The sequence below is a fragment of the Mustela lutreola genome, chromosome 8 (genome assembly GCF_030435805.1).
Source record: "Mustela lutreola isolate mMusLut2 chromosome 8, mMusLut2.pri, whole genome shotgun sequence".
NCBI classification, from domain to species: domain Eukaryota; kingdom Metazoa; phylum Chordata; class Mammalia; order Carnivora; family Mustelidae; genus Mustela; species Mustela lutreola.
The window spans coordinates 55,998,547-56,012,597 of NC_081297.1; the positions used below are offsets into that span (position 1 = coordinate 55,998,547).

Below are 14,051 nucleotides of genomic sequence, written 5' to 3' on the forward strand. Positions count from 1 at the left end.
TTATTTTGGGGGTTTTTGTTTTTTTAAGATTTTATTTATTTGAGAGAGAGCATGAAAGGGCACAAGCAGGGACAGTGGCAGAGGGAGTGAGAGAAGGAGGCTGCCCACTGAGCAGGGAGCCCAATGCAGGGCTCAATCCCAGTACCTTCAGACCTGATCGGAAGGCAGATGCTTTACCAACTGAGCTACCTAGGTACCCCTGCCATTGTTTTTGAATGGCCTAGTCTTCAAGGTCTAGATACCAAAAGGGGAAAATGAAGGACAACAAAAGGCATCAGCCCTTTGAAGACCCTTCAGCCGTTTGGGAAGCACTTTGCAAAAATGGTGCAACAATGCCACCATCTCTATCTCCAAACCTCTGTGTTCAGAAGCAGCAATCAGAGCAGGTCCCAAATATATGGAAGACAGGGTACCTTTTGCCCACTGTGGCTCCACAATCTGTGTACAAGCTACTCCAGGAACACATATATGACTGTCTGCCACAGGGCAGAGTGGTGGGAGATGGGTAGCTACTACAACACTAAGAGCTGAAATTGATCAAAATTAACTGCAATTTACCATTCGTGCCTTTCCTTGGAAGTTAGGAGCCTTCAGACTCGAGTTTCAAAATATTTATATGATTCTGCTAGTGCAATTTTGTCTAGGTGGTGACACTGATTTCTGTTATTTCCTACTCTACTGTCTTCCCAGAATCCTCAAACCTTGCTTTAATGTTTAATAAGTTATCAAGCTTGGGTATCACTTTATAATTAAATCAAATGTTAATTCACAAGAAATAATCCTAACTTCATTGTCTTTAAATTCTTAATTAGCCACATCTACATATAGGTATCACTGTCTTTAAGTCTGGACATAGGTCAAGAAACATTTGCCAGAGATAGGTAGAAAATGCAGCTACCAGTTAAGGGGAATAGACAAGATGACCTGTTTTCTGAATCTAAAACTCAAGACACAGGGCCTGACAAAAGATTTGAGAATAACTATATGAAAAATCTTATAAGTACATAAAAATTAAGTTCAGAAAAAAAAATTAAATTTAGTTACATTATAAACTTAATGCACTGCCTTTACAAAAGAAAAATCTAATCAGAACTTATCCCTGGAAAGTTAAGCCACATAGTCCCCACATACAGATGAAAGAAGAAGAGGGAAAAGGAAGGCATTGACCATTGAATGAACCATTCCCAACTTTAATTCTTTGCATATTTTGACCATGATAACATCTCAATAAATGTCTTTTAATAAAATCAGTACATTTTCTTTACATTTAATGTAAATACCAAGTGGTCACATATCAACTTCATACAAGGACACACTTCATGGGTTTCATAATCAGATTTTAAAATATTCACATGTAACAAAAACAAATCACAATCTAAAAATAACATAAATAATAAAAAACACAAGTACAACATAAAAAATACAAAAATGTAATTTATTTACCTTACCTACCAAATGGTTAACTATAAAGTTACAATTTTTGCCTTGGAGTTTAAGGCAGTTTCACTTTTACCACAGTTACTTTTTCTGATCATATGCTAGAATCAGTACCTTCTCTCTTTTATCTGTATTTAATTGATCACATACATTTTACATTTATCCACTTAAGACCTATATTTTCTTCAGATCACAGAAGTTCCATTTATAAAATGTCTTCATATATTTGAGTAATACCGATCACGGTTTTGAAAGTCTCTATGAGCATATCTTGCGTAGGTCTTGTTATGTGGGATCCTTCCAAAAGGTTCATGGTCATTGAAACAAGATTCAAAAACTTCATCAACAGCCTTTTGGGCTACCTCTTTGCTGATATTCCTAACAGCCAGGATAGAAAGAATGGCTCTGTCTCGCACACAAGTCTAAGGAGAAAGAAAAGTATATGGCTTTAATTTAAATGACAATTTAAATCATGAAATAATAACATTTTTTATAATGTCTGACCACAGTCAGACTTAATTCCCTTTCAAACCCTCTTACCCTGTTGGTGGGAATGCCAGCTGGTACAGCCACTCTGGAGAACACTATAGAGTTCCTCAAAAAGCTGAGCCTTGGTGGCTCAGTGAGTTAAGCCTCTGCCTTTGGCTCAGGTCATGATCTCAGGGTCCTGGGATCAAGCCCCACATTGGGCTCTCTGCTGGGCAGGGAGCCTACTTCCCCCTCTCTCTTTGCCTGCCTCGATGCCTACTTATGATCTCTCTCTCTCTGCCAAATAAATAAATAAAATCTTTAGAAAAAAAAAGTTGAAAATAGAGCTATCCTACAACCCAGCAATTGCACTAATAGGTATTTACCACATTGATACAAATGTGATCTGAAGGGCCACCTGCACCCCAATGTTTATAGCAACAATGTCTACAATAGCCAAACTATGGAAAGAGCCCAAATGTCCATTAATAGATGAATGGACAAAGAAGATGTGGTATTCATATACAATGGAATACTGCTCAGCCATTAAAAAAAAAAAAAAAAAAAGAAATCTTGCCATTTGCAAGGACATGGATGGAACTAAAGGATCTTATGTGTTGGGAGCCTCGTGCCTAGAAGGGGTTAACCTAATAGAGCAACAGTTCTTGGGAACCTCTTCAACCAAGGACTTCCACAGGTAGCGAGCTAGAGTGCCACTGTGTCTCCCTGGTGATTGTTATGAGAACATTGTAAGGTTTGGCTTGTTGCCATTGCACCTGCTGTCTCAAGACCAAGCTAATAAGGCTCCTGTGTTTTGAGAATATTGAATTATGGCCTAAGTGTCCAAACCACGAAGGTCAAGGCTGTCTGGTATCTCTGCATGGCCAGCTACTCTCAGGCCAAAAGAGAAAGTAGATGTACAGAAGGCGATTCTCTTACTGTGTGGTATAAATCAGAACTCTGCAAAATAAACTTTGGCACTTGCTTGACACGTTCGCCTGTGTCCCTCCTGTTCCCCACACTCCCTTTCTTCATTCTCCTCTCCTTCAACCCTGCTCCCTCTTGTCGCTCCGGCCGGACACTTATGCTAAGTAAAATAGGTCAATCAGACAAAGATAATTACTCATATGTGGAATTTAAGAAAAAAACGGGATCATAGGGGAAGGGAGGGAAAAATAAAAGACAAAATCAGAGAGGGAAACAAATCATAAGAGACTTCTTTTTTGTTGTTTTTTTAACGATTGATTGATTGATTGATTGATTTCAGAAAGGGAGAAAGAACACAAGCAGGGAGGAGGGGCAGAGGAAAAAGGAACAGCGGACCCCCTGCTGAGCAGGGAGCCCAAGGCGGGACTCAGTCTCATGACCCTGGGATCATGACCTCAGCGGAAGGGAGAGGCTTAACCAACTGAGCCACTCAGGCGCCCCACCATAAGAGACTCGTAATCACAGGAAACAAACTGAGGGTTGCTGGAGGGGATGTCAGTGGGGGGATGTGGTTACTGGGTGATGGACATTAAGGAGGGCACATGATGTAATGAGCACTGGGTATTATATAAGACTGATGAATCACTGACCTCTCCCTCTGAAACTAATAATACATTATGTGTTAATTACTTGAATTTAAGTTTTAAAAATTCATGGAAAAAGAAGAATTAATCCCCTTTCATATTATTTTATTCATTTCTATCATTCTAAAGTAGAAACATAACTCTTAAATTATGGAATATGTTTAGCTTGATCTAAAATTATTTAGGTATAAATAAGACCTCCTCTATTTTTTCATCTTTTCCAATAATACAACCAGATGTCATTCTCTGCAGTCCAACAAACAGTAACTCCCAATTTGCAAAAATCAAAAAAACTAACAAACAAACAAACAAAAATCTATAAATAAGGTTCTGGTTGGATTTTTGGTAAAATTTCAATAGATGTAAGATATACTTTACTTCTGTGTCTTTCTCTTTCTTTACTTTCCAGTTGACTAATACTAGATAATCTTTTCTTCAAGAGGGGCATCTCCCATGGAGGCAATAGGAAGCTACACATATATATATATATACACAAAATTTGAAGGTGTCTCAATTTTTCAGGAGAAAAAAATCAAACAACTTTTTTTTCCTGAGCGTTCTTTGCATGGGTATTAAATTCTCTACTTAAGACAACAAATTATCTAATACATAGTAATAGGCTAGATTCTCTCAGTATTCTAAATATGTTACAAAACAGACGGTCCTGGGGCGCCTGGGTGGCTCAGTCGCTTAAGTGTCTGCTTTGGCTCAGGTCATGATCCCAAGGTCCTGGGATCGAGCCCCTCATTAGACTCCCTGTTCAGCGGAGAGTCTGCTTCTCCCTCTCCCTCTGCCTGCCGCTCTGCCTACTTGTGCTTTCTATCTCTCCGTCAAATAAATAAATAAAATCTTAAAAGAAAAAAGAAACAGAAGGTCCTGCCATTCCAATTCTTGGAGCACTTTAAATCCATTTATTTCTCCACAAGCACAAACTAAAGTTCAAAAGAATGACACACTTCATGAAAAATAACCAGGGATGCCTGGGTGGCTCAGTCGGTTAAGCATCTGCCTTCAGCTCAGGTCATGATCCCAGGGTCCTGGGATGGAGTCCCATATTGGACTCCCTATTTGTTGGGGGCTTGCTTTTCCCTCTCCCTCTGCCTGCCACTTCCCCTGCTTTTACTCGCTCTCTTTTTTTCTCTTTCTCTCTCTCAAATAAATAAAATCTTTAAAAAAAAAAAAAATACTGGTCCTTACAGCTGTGCAATCTGTCAATCATTCATCTTCTGTGTTTATTCCCTGTTTTACTTCACCCTGGTCAGTATGCCTGAGCTGGAGATGCTCACTAGCATTAGAATATAAACCAGTGCTTCTCGACCTAAGTTACACTAAACACTGATTTAAAAATAAACCCCAGGCATAAAGGAAGAAGAAAGAAAGGATGAACCATATGGAGCTATGACAGCAACTGCCAGAAGAAGACATTTCTCCCTTCCAGGGGAAAAAAAGATAGCAAAAATTTGTCTCCTAGAGTTAAAGGTTTGGGAGGCACATGTATAGACCACAGTTCAGGTTTATCTTTCCAAATGTAATGCATTCCTATTAAAACTGGCTGATATTACCATATTTTGCCATCGGTTACTGTCATCAATGTCAGTTTCTCTTGCGTACATGCTGTACAAACACAGGGACTTCACTCTCTAAGACTGCTCTCCCTCAACCAGGCTCCCACTACCTCCCTGAACTTCCCTCCTGTTGCTAGTTTATTCATTTTCAGCGACCACTACCCAAGGGAAAAAGAGGAGAGAGAGCATTGTCAGGGCTGTGCTGATTCAAAGCTTTGCTATCATGGCCCACAGCCTGTCAAGATGCCCTAAAACTCAGCCCTAACCTGTGATGTGGGGCAGCCTCTGTTCCGAAAGGTATGACTGTTTTATCTCCAGAATACAAGTCCCAGACTGTGGGGAGCACAGTCCGATAGACTGTGATTTTGCATCCATTCTTCATCTACCTGCTTCCAAAAGGATCCCAAGAACAAGACTGTATGGTTCTTTTCACTATTAAAATCTCTCACTGAGTCACACAGCTTCCCATCATTAAAAAGTAGAATTCGGGTGCCTGGGTGGCTCAGTTGGTTAAGCAACTGCCTTTGGCTCAGGTTTTGATCCCAGAGTCCCGGAATCGAGTAGTGCATTGGGTTCCCAGCTCCACGGAAAGTCTGTTTCTCCCTCTGACCTTCTCCCCTCTCATGCTCTCTCTCACTGTCTCTCTCTCTCTAAAATAAATAAATAAAATAAAATAAAAAGTGGAACTCAATTCCATCCATTTGGCTTCCACGGGACACATTCTGTATTCTCCCCACAGAAGTAGTTCTTTCACATTTCAAATGCAAAATGTACTTCTCATTTCTTTGTGCGTTATTTCCACTCCTAGCACTCTGGAGGGTTAAGTGATTCATATGTTAGTTTTACCTGATGGTGTTGTTTCAATCCAAAATGCAACCTGAATATTTCATTTATAAGTGAGCAGTCTCCACTAAGGTTAGCAGCTCGAACCTAACACAGAGACAGAGGCAAACAGAAAGAAAGTAAGTTCTCCTGCTCTATAAAAATTTTTATAAAAGAATTTAAAATTAGCATGTCTTTCTGAGACTAGAGTATCCATTGGACCTTTTTCAAGAATGTCTTGAACTCTGACATAAGACTATTTTAAGTTATTCTTACATTAAGAAAAAGAGCAGATATCCATGAGCTGGGCTAGACAATGCAAAATAAACTGGGGGTTGGGGGAAGGCCAATCATTTATCAAAGGAAATTTTCAAAACTTCACACCATAACCTTATTGAAAGAACTAATTTCTTCGGAAACCAGAAGCCAGAAAGTTGGACCTCAGAGTTAAAGTCCATGCTCTCCACAAAAAACAACATTTCTAGAAATTACCAAAAGGACTGCAAAATTGCATTCTTTCAAAGATCTACAAACTGAATTTCAATGTAAGCTTAAATTTAAATGCATCAGCATCTAAGATACTTTGAGAATAGGAACCTCCTGCCCTTGGCCCAAAACAATGAAACTCTCTTGGAACCTCCCTTAAACCTGTATAAACTCATGCCTTCCTCCAGGGCCTCAACTGTCCTTTGAAAACTTAAGTTGTTGAAACTGAAGCAAGAACATTCCAAGCACAAGAACACACTGGAGCTAGCTGACAGGCCTTCATTCCCCTAGCACCCAAGGGAGAGACCTTATTTAAAAACTCGGGTTTCACCTCTACTCTCCAAAGAGTAGGAGGTGTAATTAGATGCAGTGGGGCTGCTTACTAATTTCAAAGGAAAAAGAAAATAATCTAAGTTACAAAGTGTACACTTACATTTATATATATATATATATATATATATATATATATATATTTTTTTTTTTTTTACTTCTCAGCACATTGCACTCTTCAATTACTGAAATGCAAGTATAAAATACATATGTCTCTCTAAGAGCATAAATATATTGCACTTCTGAGAGCAACCCAAAGTGCTTAGCAGTAAAAAAAACTTTATGTCGTATTTTTGAGATTAAATGTTTTACTCGAGGGCAAGGAAGGCACTCCGCCTATGGAAGGCAGCACAATAGGCCGGTTAAGAACCCTGGTTGTAATCCTGTCTCTGCCATGTACTAACCACGAATCTCAAGAATCTCAATCAATGCCTCCCTTTCGACACGTGTGACATGCTGATCATAGCATCTACCTGGATGGACTGTTCAGTAGACTCAGGGAGAATGCACAAAAGGAACAGTGTTTGGCACACAGTCTTCAGCCAGAGTTAACTAGCATTAGTTTTTATATTATAGAGTTGATTCCACAGGGGAAAATGGTTATTTGGTTAAGTGGTTAAAAATTATTATTATATACCACATATAATAATATATGTCATATATTATTATATATGTAATATATATTACATATATATGTAATATATATTATTATATATATATATGTAAGCCCATATATATATATGGGCTCCGGGAGTGCAGGAGGAACAATAGAAATGACCATCGGCCGTGCAGGAAGAGCAATGGAAATGACCACCACGGTGTCGCCACCAGACCCCCGCGGGGTCTCACCGCTGTCTTCTAGCCTACCCCTGCCTCCTTAACCCTTGACCCTCCCGCCAAAAGGATGTATGCCCAGATCACGTCTCCATAGGTAACCCTATACCTATGCAGGAGACAGATAAAAGACCCCCGCCAACTCCCTCCCAGCGCAACTTCCACCACTGCTTTCCAGAGTCGTGGAACCTCCCCCGGGCATGCCCACCTCCTCCCGGTGCAACTTTCTTGGCTCCCTGTCTCCTGAGCCCTGAAACTTCACCGAAGAGTGCCTTTAATAAACCTTGCCTTGATCATATGGTTTCACTTATTTGTGGAGCAAAACAAATAGCATGGAAGACATGGGGAGATAGAGAGGAGAAGGGACTTGGGGGAAATTGGAAGGGAAGGTGAACCATGAGTGACCATGGACTCTGAAAAACAATCTGAGGGTTTTGAAGGGGGTGGGGGTCGGGGTACCAGGTGGTGGGTATTATAGAGGGCATGGACTGCATGGAGCACTGGGTGTGGTGAAAAAATAATGCATACTGTTATGCTGAAAATAAAAAAGAAATTTTAAAAGAAGAAATTTTAAAAATAAATAAAAAATTTTAAAAGAAAGAAAAAAAATAAAAATAAAATTAATTAATTAAAAAAAAACAAACCTTGCCTTGCACCCACTTCACCTGGCGTCATGTTTATCTCGCCTATAAAACCTTACATATATTATATACTAATGTATATGAAATATATGTATTATATACTAAAAATGGTTATTATATAGAGTCATTACTATCACTAGGACTTAAAAGTTATCATTAAGATAATTCAAAGAAGGGGCGCCTGGGTGGCTCAGTGGGTTAAAGCCTCTGCCTTTGGCTTGGGTCATGATCCCAGGGCTCTGGGATTGAGCCCCGCATCGGGCTCTCTGCTCGGCAGGGAGCCTGCTTCCTCCTCTCTCTCTGCCTGCCTCTCTGCCTCCTTGTGATCTCTGTCTGTCAAATAAATAAAATCTTTAAAAAAAAAAAAAAAAGATAATTCAAAGAAGATACTTAAAATATATCTTGTTGTGTCTCAAAGCTGTGTTCGGGAATTAAAACTGGACATCTAAGAGTGACATGGAACCATGACGGGAGAAAAAGGAGTATGTTTAAGTAAATTATACTTCAACTAGTTTGTTTATTTGTTTTAAGATTTATTTATTTGAGGGGGGAGTGAGGGGCAGAAGAAGACAGAGTCTTAAACATTATACTTCAATTAAATGTTCAAACCCAGATGTTTCAGGGGGAGAAAGTATCTTTTTATAATAAAACTCACTTCAGAGCAGGCCAAATGTCTGACGTCAGTGAACCAGTTGACATGAGCGCGACAGTGATCAAAGGCATGAATGAGCTCATGGGTGACCACTCTGTTCATATGGGCCTGATTACGGATGTTGTTCTGGCACAAAACAATCTAGGAGGGACCAAAATAAGAGAAGTTCCATTATGTCTAACACCTACTCACCTTCTGTAACTCCCATCTTCTCTCTGGTATGAGATGGCTCGGCAGCTTAGAGAGCCTCCACCCAGTATCCTCCCTCAACCCCACACCTACCCATCCATCAAGATCTGGTCCTAACGTACATGCTCCATTTAGCGCTCCCAGTAACCAACTTCTCCCTATTCTCTCTGAACTACAGTAGCACTTAAATGCCATCCTTGGTGGGCTACTGGACTCCACAGCAACATACTAGGAGTGGGCTTTGGAATGAAGCAAATTCAAACACCAGCCCCACTCCTTACTAACTTGGTGACCTTGGGCAAGTTTTTTAACCTCTATGCACCTCAGTTTCCTCAACTATAAAAAGGAGATAATTAGAGCACCTACCTCATAGAATTGTGAGAATTAAATGAGAATACATGTAAACTGCTTCTTACGAAGTTTCTGAATGAGCAATGAATCAACAATGAATGACCACCACTGTCTCATTCTACTAGAATTGCCACGGAAAATCCTCAGAAAGACCTTCAGAAAGAAGTGCAAAAAGCCAACAGCACACAGAGCAGGACCCTATAAGAGTAATAAAGACATGAGAGGGATCCTAATAACGACAGTTACCATTTATTGTGTACTTCCTATGAGCCAGACACAAGGATACATGCCCACTATTTTATATACATTCATCCAACACTCATCTTTCAACTAATATTTCTTGAGACCTACTAGATTTATAATCTACTTAGAATTTATAATCTATAATCATAATTTCTAATGTATAATCTATAAATGGTGCTAGAAATTAATCAACTATTTACCAAAATCTTTAAATATATGACATGACAGCTGTCATGAAGAAGAATCCAGGATGTCTTGAGGACATACAATAAGAATGCCTGACCTGGTCTAGAGGATTGGGAAAGGGATCTCTGCAGAAGGAATTTTTAAACTGGGATCTCATGGATGAACAGGAGTTAAATTTGAGAGGTGGGGAGGGGAGCATTCCAGACAGAGCAACCTGTGCAAAGGCAAGGAGCGCTGAAGTTCTAGAAGGTCTGAGAAGCTGAAAAGCAGGCCTATACTGCTGTAGCACAGAGCTATAGGGAATAGGCACAGGATAAGCCTGGTGAGGTTGGCTAGAGCCAAATCACTCTTTATCCTGAGAACAGTGGAAGTCACAAAAGGGAGGAGTAAAACAGGGTGGTGCTTTTGTTTATCCTTTTGACTACAGTGGGGAAAATAAGCAGAAGATGATCAAAACTGGATGCAGAGAGACTTTCTGAAGGTTAAAGAGGTATTCTAGGCAACAGGTAATGGTATTTGAGCAGGGATAGTGAGATGCCTCCCCAAAAAATACTTAGGAGATAAATAGGACAAAAAGTTGGTGATGGATGTAAAATATGGAAAAGGAATTAGAGATACAAAGATGATCTCTATATTTCTGGCTTGGGTAAGAGGTTGGAAGGTGGTAAAATTCACTGAGATATGCAAAATTACAACACTGAGATATGCAAAATTACAACACAAAGTTGGATGGGGATAGGGGATGGTAAAAACCATCAATTTGGACTTGGGCAAATCTGTGAGGTCTCAGGTGCTTTTAAGACATCCAAGTGTAGGTGTGAAGTGCCATTTGGATATATAGATGTTAATTTCAAAAGAGAGCTCTGATCTAGGGAAATAAATGAGATCCCCTTGGCAAACTGTAGAGGAAGAAAAGAAGGGAGTCTAACATCAAGGATTAAGATACTCCAACATTTAGCAGCTGATAGAGGAAGGTGAGCTAGCAAAAGAGCAACCAGAAGAGTGTCACATACCAGGAACCAGGGGAAGAGAGTGTCTGGCATTACCCACGAAAGCGTCTGGCATTACCCGCAAAAGCCAAGAGTACGTATGCTATATGACCCAGCAATTCTGCTTCTAGACAAATACCTAGGAGTAACTTCTGCACATGTGCCCCGGGAGAAAAGGTAAGAAATATTCACAGCAGCATTGTTCATAATAACAAATTCAGAAACAATATTAAGTATGGCTAACTGCTGTATACAGATACAGTGGAGGACTATGTAACAGTCCAACTAAGGAAAAGAGAGCTGTGTACAACATGAAAGAATCTCAACAAAATAATGGTTACAGAAGACTCTGTGTTGTATGATTTCATCAAACTACAAAGTATTCCATGCATAAAACTTAAAAGCCAGGCAACTAAATAACATATTGTTTGACTGTACATGTCTATTATAAAACCATTGAGAAAAGCAGGAAATGACTATCACAAGAGTCAGAATAAGAAAGGGAGAGGAAATGTGATCCAAGAGTGGGGCACATTCTTCTGAAGTCCTGGCAATGTCCTATTTCTCAAGTCTGGGTGGCAGATACAAAGGTACTCATTTTATTACTACGACCAAAAGCATGCACACAGGTTTCTTACTCTTCTGTATGAATGAGACAGTTCATGATACAAATTAGAATTTAAAAAAAAATAAAAGGAGAAAGTACCCAATTATGCTCAACACTGCTGAGAAGTAAGCTAAAAGTTCGAAATGTCCACTCTATTTAGCCCCAAGGGAGAAATGAATTCACCAAGACCCATTTTGAGAGCTGCAAGTATTGTTATTATCATTTTACACATGAGGAAACTGAGAATAAGGCAAATAACTTGCCCAAGCCCCACAGCTAATAAGCAGGGGAAGTAGATTTGAACTCAACTCTACCAGACTCCAAAACCCAGACCTTTCACACTTATGTTATGTTTCTTTTTCACATGATTACTACAAAATACCTATAAATAACCAAAATACATATAAAATTCCCCAGGGGGAAACAACTAAGTGTTATCAAACAGGGTTGTATCTTCAAGATGGAAGGTGTTACTTATAAAAACTTGATCTACCCTCATCACATGCCCTAATTCTTCTACCATCTCCAAGATGCTGTCAAAACCCTCTGATTACTTAAAACTTTTATTGAATGCTCTCTATGCCTACTATGATAAGCACCTTACACAAGGTATCTCATTTAATTCTCATAACTATACTATAAGATAGATACAATCACTACCCATATTTTCCAGATGAGAAAACTTACTCCCCTAGTCGCAAATGTTCTAAGATGTATCAGCTCAGCATTCAAAGCCTCCCACCATATGGCTTTCCTTTTCTGCCAATCCTATTTCCCCGTATTCTCCACACATTCCTGTCCCCCAGCTATGTTAGACAACATACCACTCTCCAAATACACCTTGTCCTTTCCCAACACACCACCTTTGCTCATGCTACCCCTTCTTTGGGTAAGAGTCTTCATCTTCTTTGCCACAGAAGCAGCTGTATACACACTAGCTGAATCTGTAGGTGTCTTGCAATCACCTTACCATCCCATGGTGGTAATAACACCCCCCTAAAATAGTTTAACCTGCCTAACTTTATCATTGTCTTATCTCCCCTATGAGAGCATAAGCTCCTGAAGAGTAAGAACCATAACTATTCACTTTTTCAATCTTACATAAAGCCTACAGAATGGCCAGCATGCCAAGGTCCTTAGCAAATATCAGGAAAGAGAACAACTTGGCAATAATGCCTACCTGAGATGTTGACGCATCAAAGCCTCCGCTGACATTGCCATTACAATCTTCACAAGAAAAGTGTCTTTCTCTGTTAACAGCACTAAAAGGCAAGAAAGCATTAAAGATAAAATGTCCAAAAGCAGTGTGCACTCAGTGCAGGGTAAAGAGCCCTGGGCAAGGAGTCAGGAGCCCCTTGTCATAAATCCCCTCTACCACTAACACACAGGAAACCCTGGGAAGCCTTCAGGACTAAACTGTCTCACCTATGATATAAGGAAATCATCCCTGCAAAATCTACCCTAGTTCAAATTCCATGACATGGTTCCATAAAGCATTTGGTCCACTGATTAAGACCATATTGGGAATACCCTGGAGTTGCTCCCCTCGGGCCAGAAAGTCACCTCCCTAATCTCCTCCAAGTTAAACAACCCCTGGAAGGCTCCTGCATAACAAGCTGAGATTTCTTCTCCACGAAGGACAATGCTGGGGCTGGAAGAAAGGAAAAGCCAGGTTTGGCAATTACTTACACGACTTTATGTGTGGTCTTTACTAAACAACGGAGATGAATGGTAAAGCCAGAGATGTACAGTTAGGACAGAAGGTATATGCAGAGATCAAGACCTACCTGGAAAGAATACAGCCCATCCCCACCACCTACCACATGGAAAAGGTTTTGTGGCCTGAAGTAAAAACCTATAAGTAGTTCTAGTATGGGGTTTTTATGTTTTTAGCAGCCTGAATAGAGACCAGCACTTTAAAAAGATTTACTTACCAACCTGAGTGCTTCATGGCATCAAGAAGAAGTTTGACATATGGATCTAAAAAGATATTGATTCAATTAAGCATGCTAATTGGAAAAAATAGCACCAATTAAATTATCCAAAAAGCAGTCAATTATCAAAAAATAACTCACAAATCTTAATGAAGTAATACTATCTTAAAAGTGGTAAAAATGGATATGAAAATACAAGCTTAAATTAACATAAAAACAAATCTTCAATGAGCTAAAACACTGATACAAATAGCAAGATGGGTACTACTGAACATCTTCAATAATACCAAAAATGATTTGAAAGCTCTTTTTTAGTTACATGATCAAAAACAGCATACTACAGCACATACCAAAAGAATGAGGGAGTTTGGGGCCACATCCATAGAAAGGAACAGTAGCACAGTATCCAGATTAGAAGGTAGTTACAGAGCCCCACTGGCATCTTTCCTGGTCAGACCACAGGCTAACAGAATCCCATTCTGAGTACCACACTCTAATCAGGACCTGCCAACTGAAGCTCTCCACGAGAGAAGGCAGCCAGAACAGTACAGGACTTTGTTCAGTAAGAAGCAAGAAAGTAGTTTTGGATTTGGAAAGAATACAAAACTGAACTAGGACCACAATGGCTTCAGGTTTTGAATGAGTGCCACGTGGAAATAGATCCCATCAATAGTTCTCCAGAGGGCAGAACAAGGACCAAAGAGCAGAAGTTACAGTATGAGAAAGGATTTTTCCAACAATTAAAG

At 39.7% G+C, this 14,051-nt stretch overlaps 1 protein-coding gene across 5 annotated transcripts in view; it reads right to left on the reverse strand.

Moving 5' to 3' along the window:
- Positions 1-1,416: 1,416 nt before the first annotated feature.
- ATP23 (ATP23 metallopeptidase and ATP synthase assembly factor homolog) overlaps positions 1,417-14,051 on the reverse strand; it is a 102,618-nt gene continuing 89,983 nt past the window's right edge. For 3 of the 5 annotated variants that reach the window (XM_059184783.1, XM_059184784.1, XM_059184785.1), the window contains 5 exons: positions 13,306-13,351; positions 12,552-12,633; positions 8,810-8,947; positions 5,888-5,971; positions 1,417-1,859 (listed from right to left, as the gene is read on the reverse strand). In XM_059184783.1, coding sequence (XP_059040766.1) covers positions 1,656-1,859; positions 5,888-5,971; positions 8,810-8,947; positions 12,552-12,633; positions 13,306-13,322 — 525 coding nt within the window. In that variant the 5' untranslated portion in view covers positions 13,323-13,351 and the 3' untranslated portion in view covers positions 1,417-1,655. Of the gene's footprint in view, positions 1,860-5,887; positions 5,972-8,809; positions 8,948-9,361; positions 9,546-12,551; positions 12,634-13,305; positions 13,352-14,051 lie in introns of those variants that run through there. The other 2 variants (XM_059184782.1, XM_059184786.1) reach the window with 2 other exon arrangements.